The 26,076-nt window shown below is 43.5% G+C and overlaps 3 protein-coding genes across 8 annotated transcripts in view; 2 read left to right on the plus strand and 1 right to left on the minus strand.

The window, feature by feature from the left end:
* Positions 1-236: 236 nt before the first annotated feature.
* Positions 237-3,270, plus strand: LOC133456578 (uncharacterized). The gene is made up of 4 exons (XM_061735074.1): positions 237-332; positions 893-941; positions 1,021-1,052; positions 1,126-3,270. Exons 1-4 carry the CDS (start codon positions 320-322, stop codon positions 2,517-2,519), a joined length of 1,488 nt encoding a protein of 495 aa, XP_061591058.1. The 5' UTR covers positions 237-319; the 3' UTR covers positions 2,520-3,270.
* A 4,451-nt stretch (positions 3,271-7,721) lies between these two features.
* LOC133456579 (twist-related protein 2-like) lies at positions 7,722-10,351 on the plus strand. The gene has a single exon (XM_061735076.1). It carries the CDS (start codon positions 8,084-8,086, stop codon positions 8,732-8,734), a length of 651 nt encoding a protein of 216 aa, XP_061591060.1. The 5' UTR covers positions 7,722-8,083; the 3' UTR covers positions 8,735-10,351.
* Positions 10,352-18,349: 7,998 nt separating this feature from the next.
* The window catches only part of hdac7a (histone deacetylase 7a), a 134,377-nt gene continuing 126,650 nt past the window's right edge, over positions 18,350-26,076 (minus strand). For 5 of the 6 annotated variants that reach the window (XM_061736814.1, XM_061736813.1, XM_061736812.1 and 2 more), the window contains exons 25-27: positions 24,494-24,575; positions 24,175-24,313; positions 18,350-22,146 (exon numbers count right to left, since the gene is read on the minus strand). In XM_061736814.1, the coding sequence (XP_061592798.1) occupies positions 22,104-22,146; positions 24,175-24,313; positions 24,494-24,575 (264 nt within the window). In that variant the 3' untranslated portion in view covers positions 18,350-22,103. The remainder of the gene's footprint in view (positions 22,147-24,174; positions 24,314-24,493; positions 24,576-26,076) is intronic. The other variant, XR_009783862.1, reaches the window with a different exon arrangement.

A 26,076-nucleotide genomic window follows, 5' to 3' on the forward strand; every position in this document is an offset into this window, starting at 1 on the left:
CAAGTTCATTTCCAATGCACTCGTGATAAAATGATAAAACGATGATAAATGATGAATGATAAAACAAAAAGTTTGTCTGCATGGCTATATCTCACATAGATCCTTATTTAGAAGAGAATACGCCCTGTTGGGCCGTCAACTGTCAGACGTCCGTGAAGAATGTTGAAGTTCCAGTTTTTTATCGGACTCTCAAAAGCTGCCAGCAGGTTGGACCGTCTCTCACTCCGGAGTCAGAGGGTCAAAAGCCACATCAGGCGGCGACATCAGCTGGTCGCATCAGAGGGAAGACCACCGGCGGTCACCCGTGAGCTGCTTCACCATGTCTGACGCTGGTAAGGTTCTTCTGACTCTAAATAAATGTGCACACGGGGGATTTATGGGTACTACACTTCTCTTTCAGGTGACAATCGGGATAAGGAAACGGGTTCTTATTTAAATAAAATATAAAAAAAGGCTTGCTATTACTGCTTTTATGTAACTGTACGAAGTTTGGCCGTTCATATAAAGACTCCTGTTGATGAAAATGAAACACAAATCGATGTTTTTGGTCATTTGTTGATTTTTATATCATGATTACAGAAGAGGATTAGGGCCACTGAAGAAAAAAAAAATTGAATTCTGAGAAAAAAGTCAGAATTGTGACTTTAATCTCAGAATTCTGGGATTACTTTTTTTTTTAATGAAAAAAAAATCCTACATTTTTTGTTTGTTTTAGGTCTCTGAAAAAGTCAGAATTTTGACTTTTTTTTAGAAATGAAAAAAAAAAATCGTCCTGACTTTTTCTCTCAATATTCAATTTTTTTTTTTCTCAAGTGGCCCTAATCCTCTGTACATGATGGAGTGCTTTATGACATTAAAATGATGAAACCCATTCACCAAAATGTCTTGCCAGATGTCCTGCAGATGCCCACCGGTGCTGTGGGAACCAGCAGAACCAACAGGTGAGCAGAAAAAGTTTTTTTCAATAGTCAGGAATCTGTGAATAAAAATCTGATTTAACAATTTTTGTGTTTTCGTCAGAAGTCTGCGTCTGCCTTCCTGTCTCTCCAGTTGTAAGTTAAAAAAGCAGTTATCTCCCGAATGTTCCTACACATTTTGCACTAAGTCCTGTCCCCTCGTCTTCAGGGCCGGCTCAAGTTATCGCCACGTTTGTCATCGGACTGGTGTCAGCAGCTCCAGCAGGTCTGCTTCTGGGGAAGACGGTGGTGGTTTTACTGAAGTCTCTGGAGCTTCTGGCTGAAAACAAGCCGATCATGGACAACCTGCAACACTACATTTTAAACTATTTTGACTCAGACACTGGAAAATTCACGTCCCACGGAAGCCGCAATGACCACGTTCTGAACGTGTTCGTGTCAGTGTCTGTGGAGGAGTTTGGTATCGTGTTGGCAGGTTTATCATCAGTTATCGGCATCTTTGTTGGTCTATCCGCATATGTCCTAGTGATTAAAAGATATGGTGACGCAGCGATGGAGAAGGCCCTGACTCTGGCTGGCACCGTGTGTCTGATGAGTATCACTGCATCAGGGTGCATTCTGGGTCTTGCTTTAGAAACATTTCTATCAATTGAATCCACTACTTTGGGTGTATTCTGTTTTTTATCTTTAGCCTTATTTATATTAATCTGTCTGCTCATTTACAAATGTGATCTATACTTGACATTTATGTTCTTCTTTTTTTATTTCCCACTAATGTGTCTACATATATTAATTATGATTACAATTGCAATGACCATTTTAAAAACCAAATTGCTTCTATTATTCCCACTACTTCCTATTTTGACTCTAAGCAGATTCAGACACACATCCAACATCTTAAAGAACATGGCACCTCTTCCTCTGATGCTGATCATAACAGATGTATTCAACTTGGCCAAACAGCCCATAGCTGCTGTTCAGTCCTCAACAAACCCGAACGGCGATGTAGTCGAGGGGCTTTTTGTTGGATGCATCGTTACTCAGCTACTGGTGGTCGTGGTCGGAGTAACCTTATTTGAGTCTTGGCAGAGAGGCGGAGCAGCAAAAATCTGTGCTGCTGCTGCAGCCTTGGGTGGAGCAGTTTTAACAGTTGTAGAGTCGGTTCTCCAGAGACTGGGTCCAGGTCCCACTATAGGAGCTCTGATGGGGGTGGCGGGGGCAGCAGGGGTGTCTCTGGCTGCAGCGGGGGCTGTAACACACCAGTATGGAGACGGAGTGAAGTTTTCACTAGGAAAGCTGGGTGAGACGGTGGGAGTAGCTGTGGGAGCTTTTGCAATGTCATGTCTCCACAGCGGGCTGTCCAGTACGTTCATGGTTCTGTTTGCTGCTACGATACCTACCGGTGTTTGTCCTGAACTGCATGACTTCTACATGAGGCACCGAAAGTCTGGTGTATTTATATTGTTTTTATGCATAGTCACAAGCATGTACTTATTACTATGGTTATATGTTTCCTGCACCAATCTCTTTGCAAGAATTGTGTCTTTTTGCATATTTGAAATACCTTTGGTGTACCTTTGTAGCTGTATGAAAAGATTATAGGTAATAATTGCTCGGGGGTCATGTTCTGGATCTCTGGAAAGCGCCTGACAACATCTGTTCTAATAGATGCTATATTAATAAAACTGAATGACATGATGACTTTTTTCTTCGTGCACCACAATCCCTGAAAACATCCCGAAAGCCAGTGGCCCTCCAGGACCTGGACTGGGAAACTAAGCGCAGGAGTCCTGCTCCCAGAAGGTGTTCCTGATCTGTTGTTGTTCTTTTCTCTTTCCTCCCTGTTGAAAGGGAGTTGTTCTTTCCCATGTTCGCCCGGTGCTTGCTCAGGACGGGGGACTGTATCAAAGAAGGTTTTTATGCAATCTGCTGGTTTGCTTATCGAAGCAATTATTATCGTTATTTTATTGGCTCTGTATTGTTTGGACAATATTGAAATTACTTTTAAGGTCAAAATAGACCCGAGCACATGTTTGAAATCTGTATTTTTTCATCGTTTCGGCTTTCCTTAAGCATAATTAAATATTATGGAAACACCTGTAATGTATACGTTGACGATGGAAGGATTAAAAAAAAAAAATAAAACAAAACCTTTTTTCAACATTGAATAAAGGTATAGGTTGTTGTCTGATGTTTTACAGTCTATGTTTATGTCGTTCTGCTGTTGGTGAACATTGGTGAACAATTACAGTTCAGTGGGACTCAATTATGGTTCATCCCATTCTCCTCCTTCAAACATACACTCCCAACATTAATCTGTGATCATTGCACATGTTTGTAACTCTTCCGGACCAGCACATCCACTTTTTACTCATATTTTTTTATGTGTTATGTTTGTTTTATATATCGTGTTCGATTCTTTGTTTCACTGTGATTGTACAGTATGTGCTTGACTCTCTGTGTTGCCTTTGCCCAGGGCGTCATTGTAAATGAGAAACTGTTCTCAACTGACTTACCTGGTTAAATAATTAAAATAAAATAAAAGTGGGTTGTAGATTAATGAGAAGAATGGAAAGTGTCTTAGATCTGCGGGGACGTCCATCAACTCTGGCACCCAGAGTTTTATGCCACACAAGGTGAAGGTTCCTGTTCATGATGCTGCCCTCTGCTGGAAACTCTGAATATTAAGAGGTAATGGTCTGCGAAGAAGGCAAAGGATTTCCACTCTTGACTTTCAAGTAGTTCAGGTATCATGTGTGGTCGAGAGTGGGGCTCCACTTTCTCCACCATCCGCAAGCCAGAACCTCGACCCAAAATGCAGCAACATTTAGCCAACAGTTGCCACGTCGCTTTTCAAAGTAAGTGGCTGATCTGTGAAGAAACCACGATGAAACGTGGTTATTTATGGTACGACAAAAGCGTGTCAGAGGCCCCCCCCGCCCGTCCAGCGTGCATACAGCGAGATAGCATGAAGCTAAGCTGCTAGGCTCTTCTGTTTGTCCATTTCTTCGTTTTCAGAGTGACTGGGAGCCGGGCAGACTCGGCCTTGGCTAAGTTAACGACCACCAAACAAATATCCCTCTGGAGAAGTCTGTGGGTGCCGAGCTGGACGAGGCGGTGCAGAGGAGCTGAAGCTACTGCCCCGGACCCTGGTTGGATGGATGGAGATGATCACGCGATGAACTTGTCTGCTACTAACTTTAAAACTCCTGTTGGGGTCGTAGTTATCGCGCTGCTTCGGCTTTGTTCCCTTTAAAAAACAAGAAATACATCATGCGTTGGTGTTTTCCACCGTTGTAATTCGAAGCAGTTGACCGCTTGTTTCTCGTGGAAGCAGCAAAGGTGTTTTTGATTTTCCAAACACTGAACGAGGGTGCACTGTTTTTAACATGACTCTGTGTGTGTGTGTATTGTTTTTTTTCTCTGCAGTTTCTGTTGGTGGAAATAAATATTTATGCCACATCCCCATCTGAGCATGCAGTTCCAGCAGAAAAGGGCCCATGTTCTTTTTCCAGACACCATCAGCCTCAGGGAGGAGGAGGAGGAGGAGGAGGAGGAAAGGGGGGCTTCCGATACAAGATGAAGCATTGTGAACGGGATCACCTCCTCCTCTCTTCCCTCCTCCAATTCATGTGTGTTTACACGAGGACCTGTTATCCTTTTCCATCACTGCTATAGCTCGGAGGTATTTATTTTTAGCAACCGTGGAATAGTTTCAGCGCATCTGTGATATGTAAATACTTGTAATCAATCACAGGTGTTCCCTCGCCCACAGAGAGGCCCCCGCGATCCGATGTTTGGAAAGAACAAGATGAAAAGGATTCGCTGCCTTCAAGTACATGTCTGTGGATTGGGCTATTTTTAAGTAAAGAATGAGGTATAGCTTTAATTTGGGCTCCGTGATGTTATTTCTATTATTAACCTGTTAGTATCAATGTGTTTGTGAATGCTGCAGATCTGCTGTTTACATATAAAACTCAGGAATCTGTTGCTAGTTCTCTTCTGTCTCTCTGGGTTAACTTCCTCTGAGCTTCACTCTTTGCATCTATTTCGCTCTTTAATCTCTTTTTGAAAACGTACTTTTACCTTAAGGGTTTTTGTTGCTCATGAGTGGTCGCTGTAAGTATTTTGTTGTAAATATTGAGCCAGTTGCAGTATGTGTGATTGACAGCAGGGGCTCTGTTATCTTTCACCAGCTTCTCCTCTCTGGTGCCAAGTAGCTAAAACGATGATAAACTGTCATTAATATCATTGACCGCAGTGATACTCCCCGATCCATCCCAGACGGCCAGACTTCCTTCACCCCAGCCGTGTCGTCCAGATCCCGGCTGGATCTCCCCAGCGTGTCCTGGCGGGGTTTACTCCCAGTGGGACGTGCTCAGAAAACTTCCCCGGGGAGGCGTCCTAACCAGACGGCCGAGCCACCTCATCAGGCTCCTCTTGATGTGGGCGAGCAGCGGCTCTACTGCGAGTCTCTCCCTCACCACTGAGCCTCTCACCCTATCTCTAAAGGCACTTTTCCACTAGCACCTACTCAGCTCTACTCATCTCAGCTCGACTCAACTTGGTCTGGATTCTTTTCCATAACAATTCAGCACCTGGAGCAGAAGTAGGAGGTTGGAGTGAAGCTGCTGTGACGTATTTGATCTAAACGAAGAAGACAACAACACTAAAGATGTAGAACCTGGAGGAGATGATAGATGTGCTGCTGGGTCTGTGGCTTGTGTTCGATATCAAGTTAAAAAATGAGAGTGAGAGAAGCTCCAAGCGGCGACGCTTTATTTTTTTTTTGTTCGTCTCGGTGCTGCTGAAAAAATCAGTTGGTAGCCGCGAGCAGCTATGAAGTGACAGAGCTCCTTGTAGATCTGGTCGTTCCTTATCGCCCGTCTAGATCCCTTTTTAATTCTCTCCTCAGCCACCAGGTTTCTGAACATCTGCACCTCAGATTTGGACCACGAAACGAGACTTTTGCGCTGGTCGAATAAAATGAAAAAGAAGCCGCCATCGCTCTTTCCCTGATTTCCGCCTCCTGACTCAGACGTCTGATTCCCAACCCCCCGACCAATCGGTGGCCTATAGTGTGATGACATCACAGCCCGACTCAGCCGCTTTGAACCTCGGCAGAATAGTTACAGGAAAAAGTATATACTCGGCACGTTAGACCCCTAGTGGGAAAGAACCAAACCGAGTGGAGGAGAGCCGAGCAGGCACTAGTGGAAAAGTGCCATAAGAGGGAGCGCAGGGAAACTCATTTCAGCCGCTTGTATCCGTGATCTCGTTCTACCAGCCTGTGACCACAGGTGAGGGTGGGAACGTAGACAGACTGGTCAATCGAGGGCGTCACCTTTGGACTCAGCTCCTTCTTCACCTTCTTCACCCTGACAGACAGATGCAGAGTCCGCACCGCTTCGCTTGTCAATCTCATTCTTCCCTCGCTGGGAGAGGGCAGAGGGCAGCCTTGGCAGAGTCCAACCCTGAAATGTGGGCCAACCCCTGACACCGGCTGTACAGGGGACGTAGAAGGGATTCAGTGACACAGTCCTCCTCCAAATCCATGTAGACCGGTTGGGGAAAACGGTGGACTTCCACGTCCAGGACACTGGCAATTAAGACTCTGGTTATGCATAAATGTGTAGCTTTATATACCCATAGGTACAAAAACACATGGGAATGATGTCATGGATGTGACATCTAATGATGTTTTGTACCAGGCAGTAAATCTGCTAAATGATGCTTTAAAGTTGGACATTGTCATAACGCGGGTCAGTGGAGATGGACTCACTTTTCGTCAGTGTGGTCGACTGGATACGACGCCTCGGCTACCTTTCATGGTCAGAAAATACATGCTTTTGTGCCAATTTCAAGATTTCTCTGTTTTCTGTCCAAACCGTGCCCGCGCAGAAACATGTTGACTGTTTTTACTGGATCCAAGTATCGTGTCGCTGTAATAATAAGTCAACAATGGACTTCTCTTGTGGAGGTGTGGCCGTGGGCCACGATGGAGCAATGTGTGCACGGCTGGACTGAGGAGACATCTCGATGTAGCTCGGTGGATGAACACGTCCCACGGGCCTCCCTCTGATTCACAGGCCTCATTCTTTCCTTAATGCGGTGATTAGACCTCAGTTCGGCAGAGCTGACTGAATGCCAGCTCTCCCCTCCCTGCAGGTCCCTGCTCAGAACCGCCAGCCAAGTCACTGCCAGTAACGTGAAACACATTGTCTTTGTTGTTTCACAAGAACACGCAGCTTTGCTTCTAAGTATATCCACTCATGTCTTTACTCGAGGTCACAATTTATTTTACGGTTTAAAAAAAAAAAAAGTTTTATTTTCAATTTAAAGATTTTTTTTTTAAATCAGAAAACCCCACAATCCACATCTCCGACCTTATTTCCATGTACCTGTCGTTTTATTTCTTAAAAAACTAAATTCAGCGGAATAAAAATAACCGTCATAACAAGAAAAAGCGCTTCTTTTAGAGATTTTTTTGATTTCAGTGAACTATTTTGAAAGCCAACCGATGACGGTGCTGAACTGTGAAGAGGATAGATTACCAGTCAGCGAGGGGGTGGGGGTGGGGTGGCTTTGCTTTGAGGGGAAATCTGGAACCTATAAACTTAAGCAACTTCTAGGACATGAAGCGAAACGTCACAACCGTTGGATCTGGTTGGCCGTTGCACAAATCTTTCCCTCCGCCTTCGCCGCTGCAGTCGGACCAATCGGTTGGGATCCATTCTTCCTGCCGTCTTAACCTCAGCTGTGCAGAAAAAAGAAGCCCCGAGAGCCAATCAGGGGACCAGGTGGGAGGGCAGCCGAAAGCTTCGCAGTCGCCTCCCTTTTAAAAGTGAGATTCATGTTTCTGTTGTTTCACATGCTGCTACAGGAGCAGGTCATGAGAAGAGTCCCGTCGGCGAGCGCAGAGGCTGGAGGAGACCTGGGATCGGATCGGCTTCCACGTGGCTGGATGAAGCCTCCTCCGGACGGGACGTGCTGAAAAGTTGCATGGAGGAGAAGAACGCAGAGCGCGCAGCGGAAGGAGGGAGCTGCTGAGGACGAGCAGAACGGGGAGAAATGTGTCTGGGGGAAGCGACGTATTCGAAGGAGAAAAGCGGACAGATGCCGGAGTGACAGTTAAGGAGGAAAACACTCGAAAAACGTGGCCAAGAATGAGAGAGGAGGAGCCGTTTGATGATGAGCACCCCGAGGGAGGGGTTGCTCTCAGCGAGGAGAAGACGGAAAGACCCTTTTCTAATACCTGTCCCGTCGTTGTAGCGACCCCTGGGATCGCGGCGCGTAAACGGCAGGTCGGCGCACACATGGAGGCCCGCCTGGCCATGGCATTCCCCCCCAGCATTTCCCCAGCGGGAGACGAAGCCAAGCCGGGGGACGACGTCCAGATTCACACAGCGGCAGGGCCCAAGAAACTGAAGAAGAGCCCTCAGCACCGGCCGCCCTCCTCGGGGCCGTCCCTCTCCCCCGTCCCCGGCCACAGCCCCGGGGCGCTCTCCGCCCTGGAGGACCCGCACGCCCAGCGGGTCATCGCCAACATCCGCGAGCGCCAGCGGACGCAGTCCCTGAACGAAGCCTTCGCCTCGCTGCGCAAGATCATCCCCACGCTCCCCTCCGACAAACTGAGCAAGATCCAGACCCTGAAGTTGGCCTCTCGCTACATCGACTTCCTGTACCAGGTCCTGCAGAGCGACGAGATGGACAGCAAGCTGGCCGGGTGCAACTACCTGGCCCACGAGAGGCTGAGCTACGCCTTCTCCGTCTGGAGGATGGAGGGTGCCTGGTCGGCCATGTCTGCCGGTCACTAGTCGGGTCCCAGAGCTCCCAGAGGTGCCGGGGGAGCGTCCTTACTCACGTTGAGCTCACCAGGAACTAAAGACACCACAGCCTTGTACAGTTTTCATTTTCGTATCGCCTCTTGTCAGCGGTTCCTTTTTATTGCCACAGTCGTGCAAGAGTTGAAGGGTTTTGTTGCAGGGGTTTTTTTAACAGACGTGTATTGTGTTTACATCAATCAGAGGGACGATGGGACATCTCTTGAGGTTTATAAATCCCAATGGCGAAGGAGTTTCCATCGGCCTTCTCAGGCTCTGAAGCTCACCTGCTTTCAGCATCATCAGCACCAGATTTCATCACCGCAGGCATGCGTCCTATGAGCCATGTTTAAACTTTGCATTTAATATTCTTTAACTGACTTTATTCTACAACACAGTTTTGTAGAATTGTAAAGCTCAGTAAAGGACGCTGATGATGGATAAGAAGGGAGAACTGAGGAAAGCTTTGGATCTTTGAAGTTTCTGGCGTTTTTTAACTCCTAATTTTCCAGGCCTGACGTTTTATGAATCCCCGATCACCTCTGAACCCCGCTAACAGTGGAAAACGCAGCCGTGGGCCGCCGTGGGCTGCCGCTGGCGTGCCTGGAGTTTTTCCCTCTGTATACCAAGCTCCTTTTGTTTGTTCCAGTGCCAAAGAGAGAAAGAGAGACTCTCCTCTTGGAAATATTTTCCTCCCATTCTGGCCCAAAGTTGCTTGTGTTGCACAAAAACGATGATACAGCGAGGCCGAGCTGACGAGGAGGTGTAACGAAAACAAACGCTCTCTCGGAGCCATGAATCTCGTGTGTCATCATCAAAGGGGGGGAGGCTGATGAGGCTTCCCGCTGGGCTCCCATAAACCACTGGGAGTGATGGAGGAGGTGAGAGATGATTTACGCACATGCACACATGCAGGAGGTGCAGCTCCGTGCGTGCGTGCAGCCAGACCTTCAGAAAAACCCAAAGCTTTTTTTTTTCCTTGTTCGTTACACTTTAAAAGTATACATCTCTCTGCACTATTAAAGCTCTTTGCTTCCCTCTTGACTTACCGAAAAAAACATTACCTGCATGGTTTGATTTTATTTCAACAAGTAAACTCCTAGGAAGAGACACATCCAGGGTTTTTCTTTCCTCCTCGTTGCCAAAGTGCACGAAGAGAAGCAGCCTATCATTAGGACGTCCTGGGAAGGTAGCTGACGTTTCCAGCTCTGATGTGGACGTCAGGATTTTTATTTTTCTTTGAGAGTCTTGGCGGTGTGGTCTGAAGAGGATTAACATCACTGATGTTTGAAGACACTTGACATTTGTTCGCAGGCCAGAGAAGCAGCCCCAGAACGGCTGCACGGGGGCCGCCAGGACGACATGAATCACAAACGCAGTTGTAATTAATAGTTTCATTTCCTCAAAGACTTTTTGTTCCCCATAAATAACTCATCCCCATCCCGTGGCAGCGCACGGGTCGCGCCTCCTCCGTGTTTCCGTGTGTCCTCCACGGCGGGAAACATCCAGCGCTGAATGTTTTACGGACACTGTGAACGCCGTACATGTGTGTAATGCAGTTACATCTTTTCTTGTGTGTGTGTTTTTAGTCTTTTCAGCTGCTGAATAAAGTGTGGTTTTATAACGTTTCTGCTCCTGGTTAACTTTTAATCGGACAGATGCTGATGCAGACGGACAGTTCTGGTGCCTCGCCTGTGTTTGGAAGACTTTAAAGCTTTCTTACGGCCCTCTCTTTTACAGACTTGGACGTACAAACGCTGCGACGCGTACTTGACAATCAGGCGCATAATCCTCTGGAAAATAAAAGGGCCTCCAATTACATTTTTGAAAGTGTTTTAAATACCAGAATTGGGTGATGAAGAGCGCAGGGCTTTAGTCACCGCCACACCCTCCTCGTCTCCCGTCTCCCTTGTTAAAGCGTCTCCCTTCCTCCCTCTCTGCCTCGCTCTCCGGATTCTTCTCTTTTTAACAAGGTCTGTGTGCCTTCGCCTGGTCAGTCAGGAACAGTTAATGCCTCCAGAAAGAACAAGTTAATGTGCAATTAAGCGCTCCGGGAATATTTACAGCCTGTTGTGACCTAAATTACATGTTATAGCTCGACTTATCTGCAGCCTCGACGAATTGAGATAAGAGGAAACATTAGGCCAGAATAAGGGATGAAAGCGCTGCTCTGCTGATGAAATGCGTGAGTACGCAGCACAACAACGCTGCACTCAGAGTGTAAACAGTGCATTTTTAACCCCCACCGAGTTTAATTCAAAACACTTCAAACACTTTAAGGTCCATTTTCAAACAATTATTTTTCAAAACCGTGACAATTCAGGCATTTTGGTTAAAGCATCTGAAGTAAACGTACGATGAATCAGAGTTGCTCTTCCAGTGTGATGACAAACGGATGAGTAAGTAGCATTTTTCCACTTGGATTTGGGAGTTTTTGGCTAATTTCTCTGTTTTGTTTAGAGGAATGGATAATTCAATCAGACGTCAGGGCTGCTGGGTGTACTTCTCATGAAAAACAACTCCGTGACTAAACGCACAAGTGAACAGAGGGCCACCAGCAGGGAACCATGGGATGTGGGCCTTGTTGTCTGTACCTGAATGTTCCTGTTCAAGGTCACGAACTGTGGCACATGTTCGCAGTCACTTCCCCGGCCAGTCAGCTCAACGCACACACGGCCTCCAGCCAGAAAACGTTCACAAAGCGACAGTGAACGTACGTCTCAGCAAGTACACGCGATTCACATCTGATCACTTTCAGTAAATAATGTTGAAGGTCGGTCAGAAAGATTCTGATAGGTTGGGCATCACGTGAAACGCATCGTCACATTCTGCTGGGCTTAGTTTGATTTTTGCTGATAAAACTCGTAAGGAACATCTTAATGGTATTGTAATCTAAGTTTACATCCCTACAAGGTCAAAACATGAATTCAAAAGATCTTGAAGCATATTTGAATTAAATGTTCGCCTTCGGGTGGCACTTTGCATCGGCTTGTCGTTTCATCAGTCTCCTGAGAAGCTGCAGAATCCTGAGAAAAGAGGTCGCGTGCGTTTCTTGACTTGCTTATCAGATGTTTTTCAGGCTCAGATTTGATGAATTTTTTAATGTTACAAACACCAATTGCTCCTGAGGTCAGTAGATACAAGAATATTATTTATTTGTCACTGTATCACGACACAATGAAACTACAGCCGCCCAGTCCAGTAGTATTAAAAAAAAAGATGAAGAAACTAACCTACAGTCACACGACGAAGCCACACATTGTACAACACGAAACCATATCAGCTAGGAAAGATACAAGATACAGACTTTACAGAGATCAGGATAAAGTGTTGAGTGACGGTATTGCACTAAGTATAAATAAGTTATGTTTGAATTTGCACTTACAGGGCGTATACTGGTCTGGATGTATGTCCATGTTTGTTGAGAGACTGAATGGCTTTGGGGGAAAAACTGTATAATATTCGGTTTGTGCGTGTTTTAATGGACCTGTAACGCCTTCCTGAAGGCAGGAGTTCAATGAATTTATGATGTTCGTGGGTTTGACTGTTTCACATCCCCCCTCAAAAAAAGAAACCAAGAGAAAAAACAACTATTAGATAAACTTCTCTCTCCAGGAGACGATGAGCTGCACTGATCCCCCTCACAGCTGACGTCATGTAACGTCACGTTTTTGTATTTACAAAAGTACTCAATGAAGCAGGAATTACTAGCAAACGTACCTGGTTCTGCAGACAAAGTGAAGAACGACATTTACTGCTCGCATTGATCAAAATAAAAGGTTTAAATGAGAGGCAATGAGAAAACTAAACGTACAGATCACAGTTACTTAAATTGGACAATGATTCTTCTTTGTATGAAAACTCTGATGAAGTTTGTGTCGGGGCATGCCAGTGGGGCATTTTAATTGTATTCTTTCTTTCTTATCTTTTTTGAACACCCAGAAGAAAAAAAATGTAGTTATTTATTTATTGTTGGGTTTTTTTGCTTCTAAAAATGGATGTGGTTCAGCAATCTGGCTGAAGAGCTGAACATTAGTATACAGGACTGTCTCAGATAATTAGAATATTGTGTTAAAGTTCTTTATTTTCTGTAAAGCAATTACAAAAACAAAAATGTCATACATTCATTACATATCAACTGAAATATTGCAAGCCTTTTGTTATTTTAATATTGCTGATTATGGTTTACAGTTTAAGATTAAGATTCCCAGAATATTCTAATTTTTTGAGATAGGATATTTGAGTTTTCTTAAGCTGTAAGCCATGATCAGCAATATTAAAATAATAAAAGGTTTGCAACATTTCAGTTGATTTGTAATGAATCCAGAATGTATGACATTTTTGCATTACAGAAAATAAAGGACTTTATCACAATATTCTAATTTTCTGAGACAGTCCTGTATGTCACTCAGTGGGACTAAATATTTTTCTAGTTATAGTTTAGGCTCCTTTATAAGACATCTACTGTTGATTTATTACTTGGACTATGTGCAAAAACGAGGCATTCACTAAATAAAATGAAAAAATTCCAACTTCTTTACAGAGAAAGTCCAGCAGATCAGAAAAGCAGGGAAAGGGAGATCTTACCTGCAACATGACCAGGATTAGTGTGTATCTGCGACATTACAGAGCTGCTGCATCGTTAGTCCACATGTTGCTGTCTCTTCCTTCGCACCTGTTTACTAATTGTACCGTAAGAACGCGAAAGTGCGTGTGGCGCCACCTAGCGGCGTGGAGTCGAACCAACTCCCTCAATAATCGATTGTCTTATCGTGCATGTACAGGACTGTCTCAGAAAATTAGAATATTGTGATAAAGTTCTTTCTTTTCTGTAATGCAATTAAAAAAAAACAAAAATGTCATACATTCTGGATTCATTACAAATCAACTGAAATATTACAAGCCTTTTATTATTTTAATATTGCTGATTATGGTTTACATTTTAAGATCAAGATTCCCAGAATATTCTAATTTTTTGAGATAGGATATTTGAGTTTTCTTAAGCTGTAAGCCATGATCAGCAATATTAAAATAATAAAAGGCTTGCAATAGTTGATTTGTAATGAATCCAGAATGTATGACATTTTTGTTTTTGTAATTGCATTACAGAAAATCGCAATATTCTAATTTTCGGAGACAGTCCTGTATACTTGGATTTCTCTGAAACTCCAGTTTAATCCTTAGGTAGATGTTGCCAATAACTGGATTTAGATGTGCATGTAACCGCACTGACTGTCCCAAACTACTGCAAAAACCCGGAGGATGTTACATATCAGCTAAACTCATCCTCCTGGTGTCTCAGTACTTTACTCACAGCTTTCTTCAAGAAGATTTTACCTTTCATGACATCTAATCTGATTCAAATAATGAACTCAAGCCTTTTGTCAGGTGTGTGTCCCCTCTGACCTTGAAGACAGCAAACTACTGCTGTAAAAAGATTACAAAACCATCTCAAATCCTCCATTCAGCAGTAAGGTTATTGAAAAATGTGTTTCGACGGTTAAATGCCTTCTTAATTCTGACCAACCGCTTTGATATCTTTGAGACGACTCTTATCAGGGTGTTCAATGACATCCACATAAATACAGACAGTGTAAGAAACACAGTGCTGGTATTATTGGACCTCAGCTGTTGACCATGGTATGTTACTGGAGCGATTGGCACAGTACCTGACTGGTTTCAGTCTTACCTAAAGAACAGGGACTACTTTGTGTCAACAGGTAACTTTACATCGGAATCAACAAAAATTACATGTGGGGTTCCCCAGGGTTCTATCCTAGGACCCCTTCTTTTTAACATCAAAAGATCTTGAAGCATATTTGAATGAAATGTTCGCCTTCGGGTGGCACTTTGCATCGGCTTGAGTCAGTCGTTTCATCAGTCTCCTGAGAAGCTGCAGAATCCTGAGAAAAGAGGTTGCGTGCGTTTCTTTTTTTTTTTTTCTTTTTCTTTTTTTTTTTTTTTACCTTGTCTGCACACATATTATTGATTGATACCATGACGGTAGAAACCAAAAGTGTATATATGTGCATTATTACTATATGTAATATATACATATATATACGCACACATATGCGTACACATACATAAATATACACATACAAACCCAGTGTTTTTTTTTTTTTGTTTTTTTTTGGGGGGGGGGGGGGGGGGGGGGTGACGACATCCACTGCCAATCCAGGAAGCAGGAACACACGGAGACACACGTCAAGCACTGGAAATCTGCAACAAAAAACCACAAACAAAGCACGAAACCGGCACGGAGCCATCCAAAACACGAACAGCAATCGACCTAAATTTTGAGATCTGATCGCAGTCTGAGCTAAGCTATCGCTACCGCTACCGCTACCGCTACCTAAACCCAAAAACTAGAGAGCCAGCATGCAGGTGAACAAGCCAGTGTGTATGTCTATGTGTGTGTGTGTGTATGTATATGATCATGCATGTGTGTGTGTGTGTGTGTGTGTGTGTGTGTGTGTGTGTGTGTGTGTGTGTGTGTGTGTGTGTGTGTGTGTGTGTGTGTGTGTGTGTGTGTATGCATGTGACTAAATGACTATATGTGTGTATGTGTGTGTGTGTGTGTGTGTGTGTGTGTGTGTAATAAACCAAACAAAGCTCCACCTGAAGTGTATCTATAGTGGGGGAGGGGGGGAGCAACCCCGCCACCCGCGAGACCGGAGGCCGACACGGAAGAGCCCGGAACCCAGGCCACCGGCAACCCCACAGAGGGGAGAAGTAGGAGGGAGGCAACCCACCGCCTGCGAGCCCCCCCCCCCACCCGGCGGCGGCCGAGGGGGCCCGCGGGCGGGGCCCCCACGGCGCGGAAAGAAGCAGCCAGGGATCCCGCGGCGGCGGACCGGACTTTAGACGGGGGCCGGCCCCCCGAGCCGGGCAAGGGCCCCACCGTACCTCCAAGGGCGCCCCCGGCGCCGCCGGAGCCCCCAGACGGAGGGGGAAACGGTCCAACATCCTCCCATTCATACTGACAACATAAGACATAGATACCTGGGAATGGTGCCACCCCGCCGTCGCGCCTTGCGTGCGTTTCTTGACTTGCTTATCAGATGTTTTATTTGATGAATTTTTAATGTTACAAACACTAAATGCTCCTGAGGTCAGTAGATTTAGAATATAATAGAAATACCTTTATTTGTCACTGTATCTGTATCTGTATTTCAACACAATGAAACTACAACTGCCCAGTCTAGTAGTATTAAGGAAAAAAAAAGACAAAGAGACTAACCTACAGTCAAACGACGAAGCCACACATTGTTCAACATAAAAACATATCAGGTAGGAAAGACACAAGATACAGACTTTACAGAGATCAGGATAAAGTGTTGAGTGACAGTATTGCACTAAGGAAAAATAAGTAATAAAAAAGTTAAGTTTGCACTTACAGGGAGTATACTGGTCTGGATGTATGTCCATATTTGTTGAGAGACTGAATGGCTTTGGGGAAAAACTGTATAATATTCGGTTTGTGCTTGTTTTAATGGACCTGTAACACCCAGGAGTTCAATGAATTTATTTTTCTTTTCAACATCTACATGCTTCCACTAGCTCAGACAACAAAAAACAACAAGATAAGTTACCATAACTACGCAGATGAACACGACTTTAGATTACTGTGTCACAAGGTGACAATGAGCCCGTACTAGCATTGAGTAGAAGCAGAGAACAAATCAATGAGTTGATGTGACATCATTTTCTTCAGTTGAACACAAATGAAACTGACATAGTTGTTTTTGGACCAAAAGAAGAGCGTTTTAGAGTCACACAGCTTCAGTTATTACAGCTACAAACCACTGATGAGGCCCGAAATCTAAGTGTAGTCATGGACTCAGACATGAACCGTCAGAGACACATTAAAACAATTACAAAGTTGGCGTCTATCACCTGAAGAACATCTCCAGGACTAAAGGACTGATGTCTCGGCAGGACCTTGAGGAACTCATCTATGCGTTTATCTTCAGTTGAATTGATTACTGCAACAGTGTCTTCACAGATCTGCCTGAAGAGTCAATCAGACAGCTACAGCTGATCCAGAACGCTGCTGTCCGGGTCTTCACCAGAACTAGGAAACTGGATCACATCTCTCCAGTTCTGAGATCTTTACGCTGGCTCCCTGTATCTCAGAGAACAGACTTTAATTTAGATCTGGACGGCTGAAACCCTCAGTTTCTCTAAATCAAGGTTAAAACCCATTTGTTTACAGCTGCCTTTGACTGGATTATTTAAGGAGGTGTGTTGTACCATTTCCAAAAAAACATGAAATGTTCGGAGCCAGAACGTAACTGACATTTAGCAGGATGGAGCTGAAAATGTAAACAAAAAAGTGTTTGTTTAACTTGCTCTAGTGCCCGGAGGCCTCAGCCTTTCATTAATACAGAGGAAAATCTATCTTTCACATGCAACTTTCTAAAGAGACAGCCTTGTTGTTTTATCAAGCTTTTCATTATTTGCTTTTCTGGCAAGCCTGATGTCACAGCCTGCACATAAAAGAAGAAAAGAAGAAGTGCCTCTAAAGAACGAATACAAAATCAGAGCAGAATTTCAACAGAAATCAAAAACATTTTTCTATTTTTTGTTTTTTAAACTCTCTCATATGTTGACGGTCTTTACTCCCTAAACATAAAAGTCACATTGATATATGCAGGACTGGCTTGTGGTGCTCATGGTGGCAAAAAATCCATTTGGTTTCTGTTTAAAGTTGCGGATCGAGGCAAAGTTTCAGTGCATCGGATAAAATGTGGAGCTTCACATCACTACGGAAACGCTGCCTCTCTGGACTCGTCGCCATGGAAACCAGCGGTTGCACCTCAGCAGAGGTGTCAAAAGTATTCACTTTCATTACTCAGGTAGAAGTATAGATACTAGAGTTTAAAAATACTCCTGTAGAAGTTGAAGTATCAACTCAAGTTTTTTACTCAAGTAAAAGTATAAAAGTACTGGTTTCAAAACTACTTAAAGTATAAAAGTAAAAGTAATGTAAGGGGGAAAAAAGCCATTAAGGATAAAAGCCATTGAAAATGAATGCATCTTAGTATAATGCAAACATATTAAAGAACCATATATGTGTACTATTGAGCATTAACATGTGTTTCAGAGAGCAGGAGATATGATGACTAGTTGCCTATAAGTATTGTAATGGTGCAAAAAGTCAAACTTCAGAGGCATGTTATCATTTATCCTAACCTTTATTGGAATGTACATCCAAGTTTAGTTGCAGGAATCTGAGGGAACGGATGTAAGAACAAAACTGGACAAGAACATCTGAAACAACCACAACCAAATTCACTCTATCCGGATGGTGCAATTTAACTGGATAGTTTTTTTTTTAAAGGCCGAAATGAAATAGAGTAACAAGGCTGTTTTTAAAATGTAAGGAGTAAAAAGTACAGATAATTGTGTGAAAATGTAAGGAGTAAAAGTAAAAAGTCGTCTGAAAAATAATTACTCCAGTGAAGAAGTATAGATAACCAAAATTTCTACTTAAGTAAAGTAATGAAGTATTTGTACTTCGCCAATTTTAATGAATTGGTAAAAATAAATAGAGATTACAGCTTTTGTATCAAGAAGTTGGCACAAATAGACAAAAAAAGGAGCTCATAGTGGAAATATTTTTAATCAAGAAGACAAAAAGTATAAAATAGACAATCTTTCTATACATACACATGGTAGGAAATTGAAAGAAAAATACAAGAAAGGAAGAATAAAGTGAAACAAAGTCTTGAATGTCAGAAATAAAGTTACTGCAAGTCCAGTTAATCGAGGATTACCAATACACCTGCTACTGAATGCGTCAAGGCACACGTGTGATGTGTATTTTGGTCTTGAAGTTTCTATTTACAGTGTCTTTCTTTAAGAAGGTACAAATAACATCAGTAATGAGGAGAATTAAGAGCCGAGGCCATCGGGGCCTCCGGGCGAGAGACAGAGACGGCCACGGAGAACGTAATACAAAAGGTCATTTACAGATTTAGACATTTCAACACTTGCAGATGCATGCACAAAACTGACATGACAGAACTGCACATGTGCAGCGGAGCACATGCTATCGTCAGTCACGGACACACGACGGGACAACGTTTACTTCATAGACACCGACACGCGCCTGCCGGGCGTGCAGGACGACACAGCGGTTATTTCAACGCCACAAATAAAAATATGCACAAAGTTCTACAAGGTTGACGTAGCGGCTGCACTCGGCACCCAACAGCAACAACGGCTTCTGCGACAACAGTGGGGTCTTCACGGGGGGGGGGGACTCTGAGGCCTTCTGTTGGGCAGACAATGCCCATGTCTACGGAGAACTAACGCTCATACAATCTTCTACCTGAATGGTAAAGTGATAAATCTTCCTTCAGCCTGTCAAAATCTCTTCTTTCTTGCAAGAAGAGGTGAAAAACATGTTTTCAAAATCAATCAAATCGTAGGTAGGGAAATAAAAACATCCTAAAAGTTTAAGGTTTCCAATATAAAACCATACAAGGAGGGAATAATAAGTCAAATTAGAATTTAAGATTCAGCCGTAGAAGACTGCAGCAAGAAGTTTTTAGTAAAAAAAAAAAATAAAAACCTAAAAATTTCTTGTGCGACAAAAACAATTAAGACGTTTTTAGGTTTTCACTGACCAGGAATTAGATTGCACCTGTAACGTGGGCAAAAACCTAAACTGGTCAAGCTCTGTATGCAAAAAAAAAAACGCTCATACAATCTTCTACCTGAATGGTAAAGTGATAAATCTTCCTTCAGCCTGTCAAAATCTCTCTTTTGCGTGAAAAGAGGTGAAAAACATGTTTTCAAAATCAATCAAATCATAGGTAGGGAAATAAAAACATCCTAAAAGTTTAAGGTTTCCAATATAAAACCATACAAGGAGGGAATAATAATTCAAATTAGAATTTAAGATTCAGCTGTAGAAGACTGTTTTTAGTAAAAAAAAAAAAAAAAAAAAAACCTAAACATTTCTTGGCCGACAAAAAGAATTAGCAAATTAAGACGTGTTTAGGTTTTCACTGACCAGGAATTAGATTGCAACCGTAACGTGGGCAAAAACCTAAACTGGTCAAGCTCTGTATGCAAAAAAAAGACTACAAGATACAGAAAAGCTCCCCGCCAATCCAAGAAAAACAATATGATATCTTTACTTCTTGGGATGCAGGACCTGTACTCAGCCCGAACAGCCATGATCATCATCATTCTGTCTGATAAAAGGACATTTCCCACTTTTTGTGGATGGAAAAACAACCAATCAGAGAGGCGGAGTCGTGTAACGGCCGCCATCACAGCCGCTTTGAATGGCAACCCCTGTATCAGTTATCACTCATTTCTACGAGTTTTGGGACTGTTTTTGCACCATAAAGTTCGGTAAGGTTCGGTACGTTTGATACCGGTGTTCTGAACGGGAGGGGTGCCGCGCCAATTTCACGAGAAATAGTTTCCGTTAAAGGAGCATGAGGCAGGATTGAGGCAGGATTTATGAAAAAAATTTGTATACGTTTTAAGTTTTCTAGTAATAATGTCAGATGAAGCGTTCCAAACCAAAAAGAATGATTCCTCTAGTGTATCTCTCCGTTGCCTTGAACAGGCTGTGTGCTGCAAAATGTGCTGCAATTCGGGGCCCAAATTTCCCGCGCTGTCCTGCGGATGTGACGTCACATGACGCTACATGCACGTTCTCCCCGTTCTCCCGTGCCGGCTTCGCTGTTGGCTGCAGTACCCCCGACGGCCGTCGTGGTGAAGGTGGCGCTAGAGAGTCTCATTTCTTCAAAGGAGCCTCATGCTCCTTTAAGGGCGAGGGCATGGCTGGCCAGGTTAGCTGTACTCGCTACAGCGAGACGTCAGCAAAGAAAAGAAATAAAATAAAATACAATAAAATGATCTGCATCACTGATAAAGATGTGGTCTCGGAGAAAAGATGGAGGGAAGTGAAAAACAATCCCTCAACCAACAAAACCAAATAATTTTCTCTTTTTCTTTAAGACAACGAAGAACACATTCAGACCTTAACGGGTCATTGTACTCATAAACAAGTATAGGAGGGACTGCATGTGTGAAGTCCCCGTTAATCCACAGGTGTGATGGTTGTGCGTCCCAAGCGTCCACGCCTGCGCTGGCGTTGCTTGGAAACGATCCCGTCGCCCAGATCCGGTGGTTTTAAGGCAGCTGTGTTTGGGTGATGTCCTGTAAGTGCATTAACAGTATTGCTAGCATCAAACAATACACTGGTCCTCAGTGGCGCTGGGGTGGAATAGACACTCCTTTAGTCTCAAATATAAACATTTATGTACAGTATTCAATACTAGTGGTACAACGTCGCTTTGTACAAGTGTGTGGATGTTTCTATACGAGTGTGAACGACAGAAATAAGACACCGAAACAGCAGAGAAAAAGTGGTCTCCGTCTCAGAATCTCAAACCACTTTTCAGATTCCCATCCGAGGAAGTTCATCTCAGCGGGAATCTCAGCTCCGGCGCTCGTCTCGGGTGGAGACCGGGAAAAACAGAGCGAGACGCCGCTTCATTCAAATCATCCAAAACAAAAAAAAAAAACAACTATTAAATAAACAACAAGGAGGAATCGTCTTATCCCAGAGCTTTGGAATTTCTCATGGTTCACATTATGGAATGAACAGTGCAATAAAACAACAAAGGACGACTGTCCTCTCTTTGTTTACACAAAACCACAGTTGTCTATGTCTTCATTTTCTCTCTTTTCCTTCAGAGTTCATTGCCGTCTTCGTCTAGTGGTTAAACTGCGTGTAATGACATCATCAAACAGGCAACGCCCCGCCCTTGTCCTTGTCCTTGTCCTTGTCCGTGTCTTCCAGCTGTGGCCACGCCCCCCCCCCCATTCTGAGTAGTTTTGAGGTTTTTTTTGCATCCTGTTTGGTCAAAATCTGACTGATATGTGAAGCAACGCGGTGGAAAGTAGTAAAAAGTGATAAAAACGGTGACTCCTCCCCCCCTGAAACCTGATGTTGGTCGTTAAGTTAAGGCAAAAAGTTAAGGCACCAGAGCAGCTGCTGGGACGTGGAGCTTCAAGGCAAGTCAGAGGTGAACTCTGGTTTGTGCTCACACACACACGCACACACGCACACACACACACACACACACACACACACTTAAACACACTGTCTGGTATTGCTCATTGCGAGGTTTCCGAAGGTTTTCCCCGGCGGCGGTCCGAGGGCGCTGCAGCTTCAGCATGGCGTGTCCGTGTGTGTGAAGAACGGGCGAGGGCTCAGCGGGGGGCGTCGCCCTCCGTGGTCACGTGACCCCGCGCCGGAGGGTCCGAGGCGACGGACGAGGCCACGAGGCGCGTCCTGAAAGCGGTGAGGTGATCGGTTGGGGTTCTCCTACATGGGCTCGCTGTCGTCCTCCATCGGCTCGTCGGGGAGGCTGGAAGAGAGACAGAAGAGGCGTTGCTAAGTAACCCAGCTTTGCTTTGCTTTCCCGGCTGCACTAGACTAGAGATGCACCCGCCGATAATGGCCCTATTGGTTTTGATCGGAGATCGCAAATAGTTCAAATCGGGCCGATCTGATGACGTTTACAACAACAAACCGCCGCCCGCGCTGCGTTCCCACATCTGAGGCCCCGTTTACACGTAGCAAAAACGGTGGTGTTTTCATGCGTTTTGGCCGTTCGCTTACACGAAAACGAAGCTCAAAGTCACCAAAAACCATAATTTCTGAAAACTCCGGCCAAAGTGGAGATTTGCAAAAATTCAGTTTTCACGTTTGCTTGTAAACGGAGAGAAATGGACATTTAGGCTTCAGAACGTCACATTATGTGACAGAAACGTCACCAGCGTCATGAGTACGACCTGTGTTTACAATTTGTTCGGCCTCCGTCAATATTTTCTTGTATTTTACCTGTTTTATATTCTAAAGTCACACTTAAAAGTAACTCCACTTCTCTGTCACTCCAAACGAAAGACTCTCGATCCATCTTGGTGTCATTTGTTGACCTTTTTTACAGGATTCTGATTGGCAAGCATGACTTTATGCTTCTCGTTACACTGCCCCCTGCAGGTTTGGCTGCTCATTGCACCTTAACAGCGTATTTATGCGGGTTCGTGTAAATGATGGTATTTTTCAAAACGTAGAGGGAGAAATATCAGTTTTTGTAAATACCCGGCTCTCTGGAAGTGTCCTAAGGGGTCGTCAGCCTCGCCGGTATGGGAGTTTTACAATGTCCGAAAAGGACAAGTAATTTGCAGTTTGCAAGGTGTGTCCAAAGGAAATACTCCCAGGAGGAATGTTACAAAAGAATTTCAACACAACGAAGCTGATAAGACATTTGAAAGTTTTTCACACGAAGGAGTTTATTGAGTCGCCAAAGTTGGCTGCCGCTAAGGCAGAGACAGAAAAGGAGCAACGCCGCTAACTCTGCTGAACGTAACAGAGACATATAAACGACAGCTAGAAAAATAAAGAACTACATCGTAAGGTAATGGATTCATATGCTTTGCTCATCAGCCGCTTTCTGTTGTAGAAGACATCGGGTCTAAACTCGTCGTTAGCTGCTTGGATCTGCGGTTCGCGCTGCCGCGTCGTAAATATTACACTGATAAATGACCGCCGGAGTTTTACCAGACTATTTACAGTCCAAAGCCTCATGCAGGACGACAATCGTGTCAGTATTGAGCTCTAGTGTGAAGAGTTGTGCTTCACTCACAAGAGTTTCCTCACATGCTAACTGACTGATCTGTAGTAGTCAGTCCTTGTTTATATCTTTACTACCATGCTGCTAATGAGGAAATGAGGAAATAGCTTGTTTTTATTCTTTGTTCTTGCTTTTTTTCATACTGTACCAATAATGAAATGTAATGAAATGAGGTTCCGGGATAGATATAATTTTTGCCTAGGGTATGTGCAATGTCGTTCACTGCTGCTTGATTTCTCACTAATTTTATTGTGGTATTGAGTCTGATATCTGTTGCTGTCTGTATGTGTTGATTGTATGTGTTTTTACACGCTATGCATGTATTTGATGCCTAAAACAAATTTCCCTAGTGGACATTAAAGTATAACTCAACTCAACTCAACATGCGGCGGATGCTACCGCTAAAGCTTTCACAAAGCTTAATAATTCATGATTCATTTTTTTATTTTAAGATGTAGCCTAATTCCTTTTTCCACAGGAAAACTAAGGTTTATAGTTTACAACTTGTATGAACTTTTAGAGAGTGACATGTTGTTGTCTGTGTTGGTGCACATGTTGTACATAATTATCACCACAGGTAAGTTTAAGCTAGTAAGCAACACTTGCTGTGAGACACTATTGACAAATTTATGTATTTCACGCTGTGATCGGTGATCCACAGATACTGCTTTTGGAGATCAGTTATCGGCCCTCAAAATCCTGAATCTAAAGAATGGATTCTTTGCAACAAAGACAAAGACGGTGGGCGTGGTGCTGCACCTCTTTCCGGACATCACTCCCACGGACAGCGAGGCCAGCGCGTTGACGGCGTCCGTCTCCTCGCAGTCCCGGCTCTGGGCCGCCAGGTAGGACAGTCCCACGGCGCCGGCGCCGGCCTTCACGCTCTTCCAGTACTGACCTGCAACACGCAAACACACACATGCTGCTCACGTCGGGAGGGGGAACCGGAGCCGGCTCGGCGTTTTCGCTGCCATGTCTCCAGGTCAGGTAATAATAATCAGGAGAGCGAGAACGAGGCGGAGAGGAAGAGACGGATCCCGCCGGATTAGATGAAAGCTGGAGTAGTAGTCCTGCTTACTTTGGATCTGGATGACGGTCTGGAGGGAGCGGACAGCGTTGGCATTGGGCTTTTGGAGCAGGACTTCTTCCGACATCGGCTCCTACAAGACGTCAGACGCAGCCAAGAAGAAACAACATCCTCATTCAGCCCAGATTCATCTTCCATGAAACACTTCCCTGATTTAAATCCTTATCTACGGGGAAAACACTCGCTTTTTGTTCACTGCTGCCCTGCTGGCGCTTTCAGGCCCTGAGAGAGAGATGCTTCCTGGATATGTGTATATGCAGGGGTGCACACAAGCCGGGACTCGAGGGCCAGTCTACTGCACGTTTTAGATGTTTCTCTGCCTCAACACAACCCTGATAGACAAGGCTGTGTCACCAGCAGAGTAGTGTAAACCTTGATGACATGTTGATGACGACCAGTGATTAGAATCAGGTGTGTTGAAGAAACATCTAAAACATGCAGTAGACTAGCCCTCGAGTCCCGGCTTGTGTGCACCCCTGTATATATATATATATATATACATACAAACATACCTACCTAACTGCATATATATATATATATATATATATATATATATATATATATATATATATATATATATATATATATATATATATATATATATATATATATATATATATATATACCGTATTTTCTGGACTATAAGCCGCACCTGCATATAAGCCGCATCCGCTCTGTTTCTAAAAAAAATATTAAAAAAAGATATACAAGCCGCACCTGCATATAAGCCACATCCGCTCTAAAAAAAAAAAGATATGCAAGCCGCAGATATTTATGTTGTTAGATTAGATATTTACTACATGTACAGAATGATTTTGAACTGTAAATGATGTACATGTACAATTACCGGTATTTATTTATCTAATTATCTGTTTCAAATCTGCTTATACCGACTTCTATCTGCTAAAGAAGAAGTAGCGTATTCTTCTTTGCATTTATTTTGTCTTAGTTTTTATTCTAATTCCGGTTAGAGCGCCCCGAGCGGTGGAAGAAAAATCCACAGAATAGCCGCACCTTTGTATAAGCCGCATGGTTCAAAACCTATGAAAAAAGTAGCGGCTTATAGATAAATACGGTATGTATATATATATATGTATATATATGTATGTATGTGTGTAGGTATGTATGTGCTTATATTTTTATACTCGGGCAACTTCTCATATGGATTTATTTATGTATTTTGTTTCATTCTCTAAATCCTAAATGCACTAGTTTTTAAAAGCTAACATTTTTTTTTTTTGTGAAAAGGCTTCAGTCCACACCTTTTAGTCCTTGGTTTTTAGTTAAAATTCTATATTTTTTGTATTACACTGGTGATTTACACCTGTACTATACTACTATCTATACAGTACAGACCAAAACGTTTGGACACACCTTCTCATTCAAACAAATGGGGGTGTGTGTCCAAACTTTTGGTCTGTACTGTGTGTGTGTGTGTATATATATGTGTGTATATATATTATACTAGGGCTGAAACGATTCCTCGAATAATTCGAGTAATTCGATTACAAAAAATGATCGAGGAATTTTCTCTGCCTCGAGGAATCGTTTAATTTATTTTTTTTTATTTATTT

This window comes from Cololabis saira, chromosome 12 (assembly GCF_033807715.1).
Source record: "Cololabis saira isolate AMF1-May2022 chromosome 12, fColSai1.1, whole genome shotgun sequence".
Lineage (NCBI taxonomy): Eukaryota > Metazoa > Chordata > Actinopteri > Beloniformes > Belonidae > Cololabis > Cololabis saira.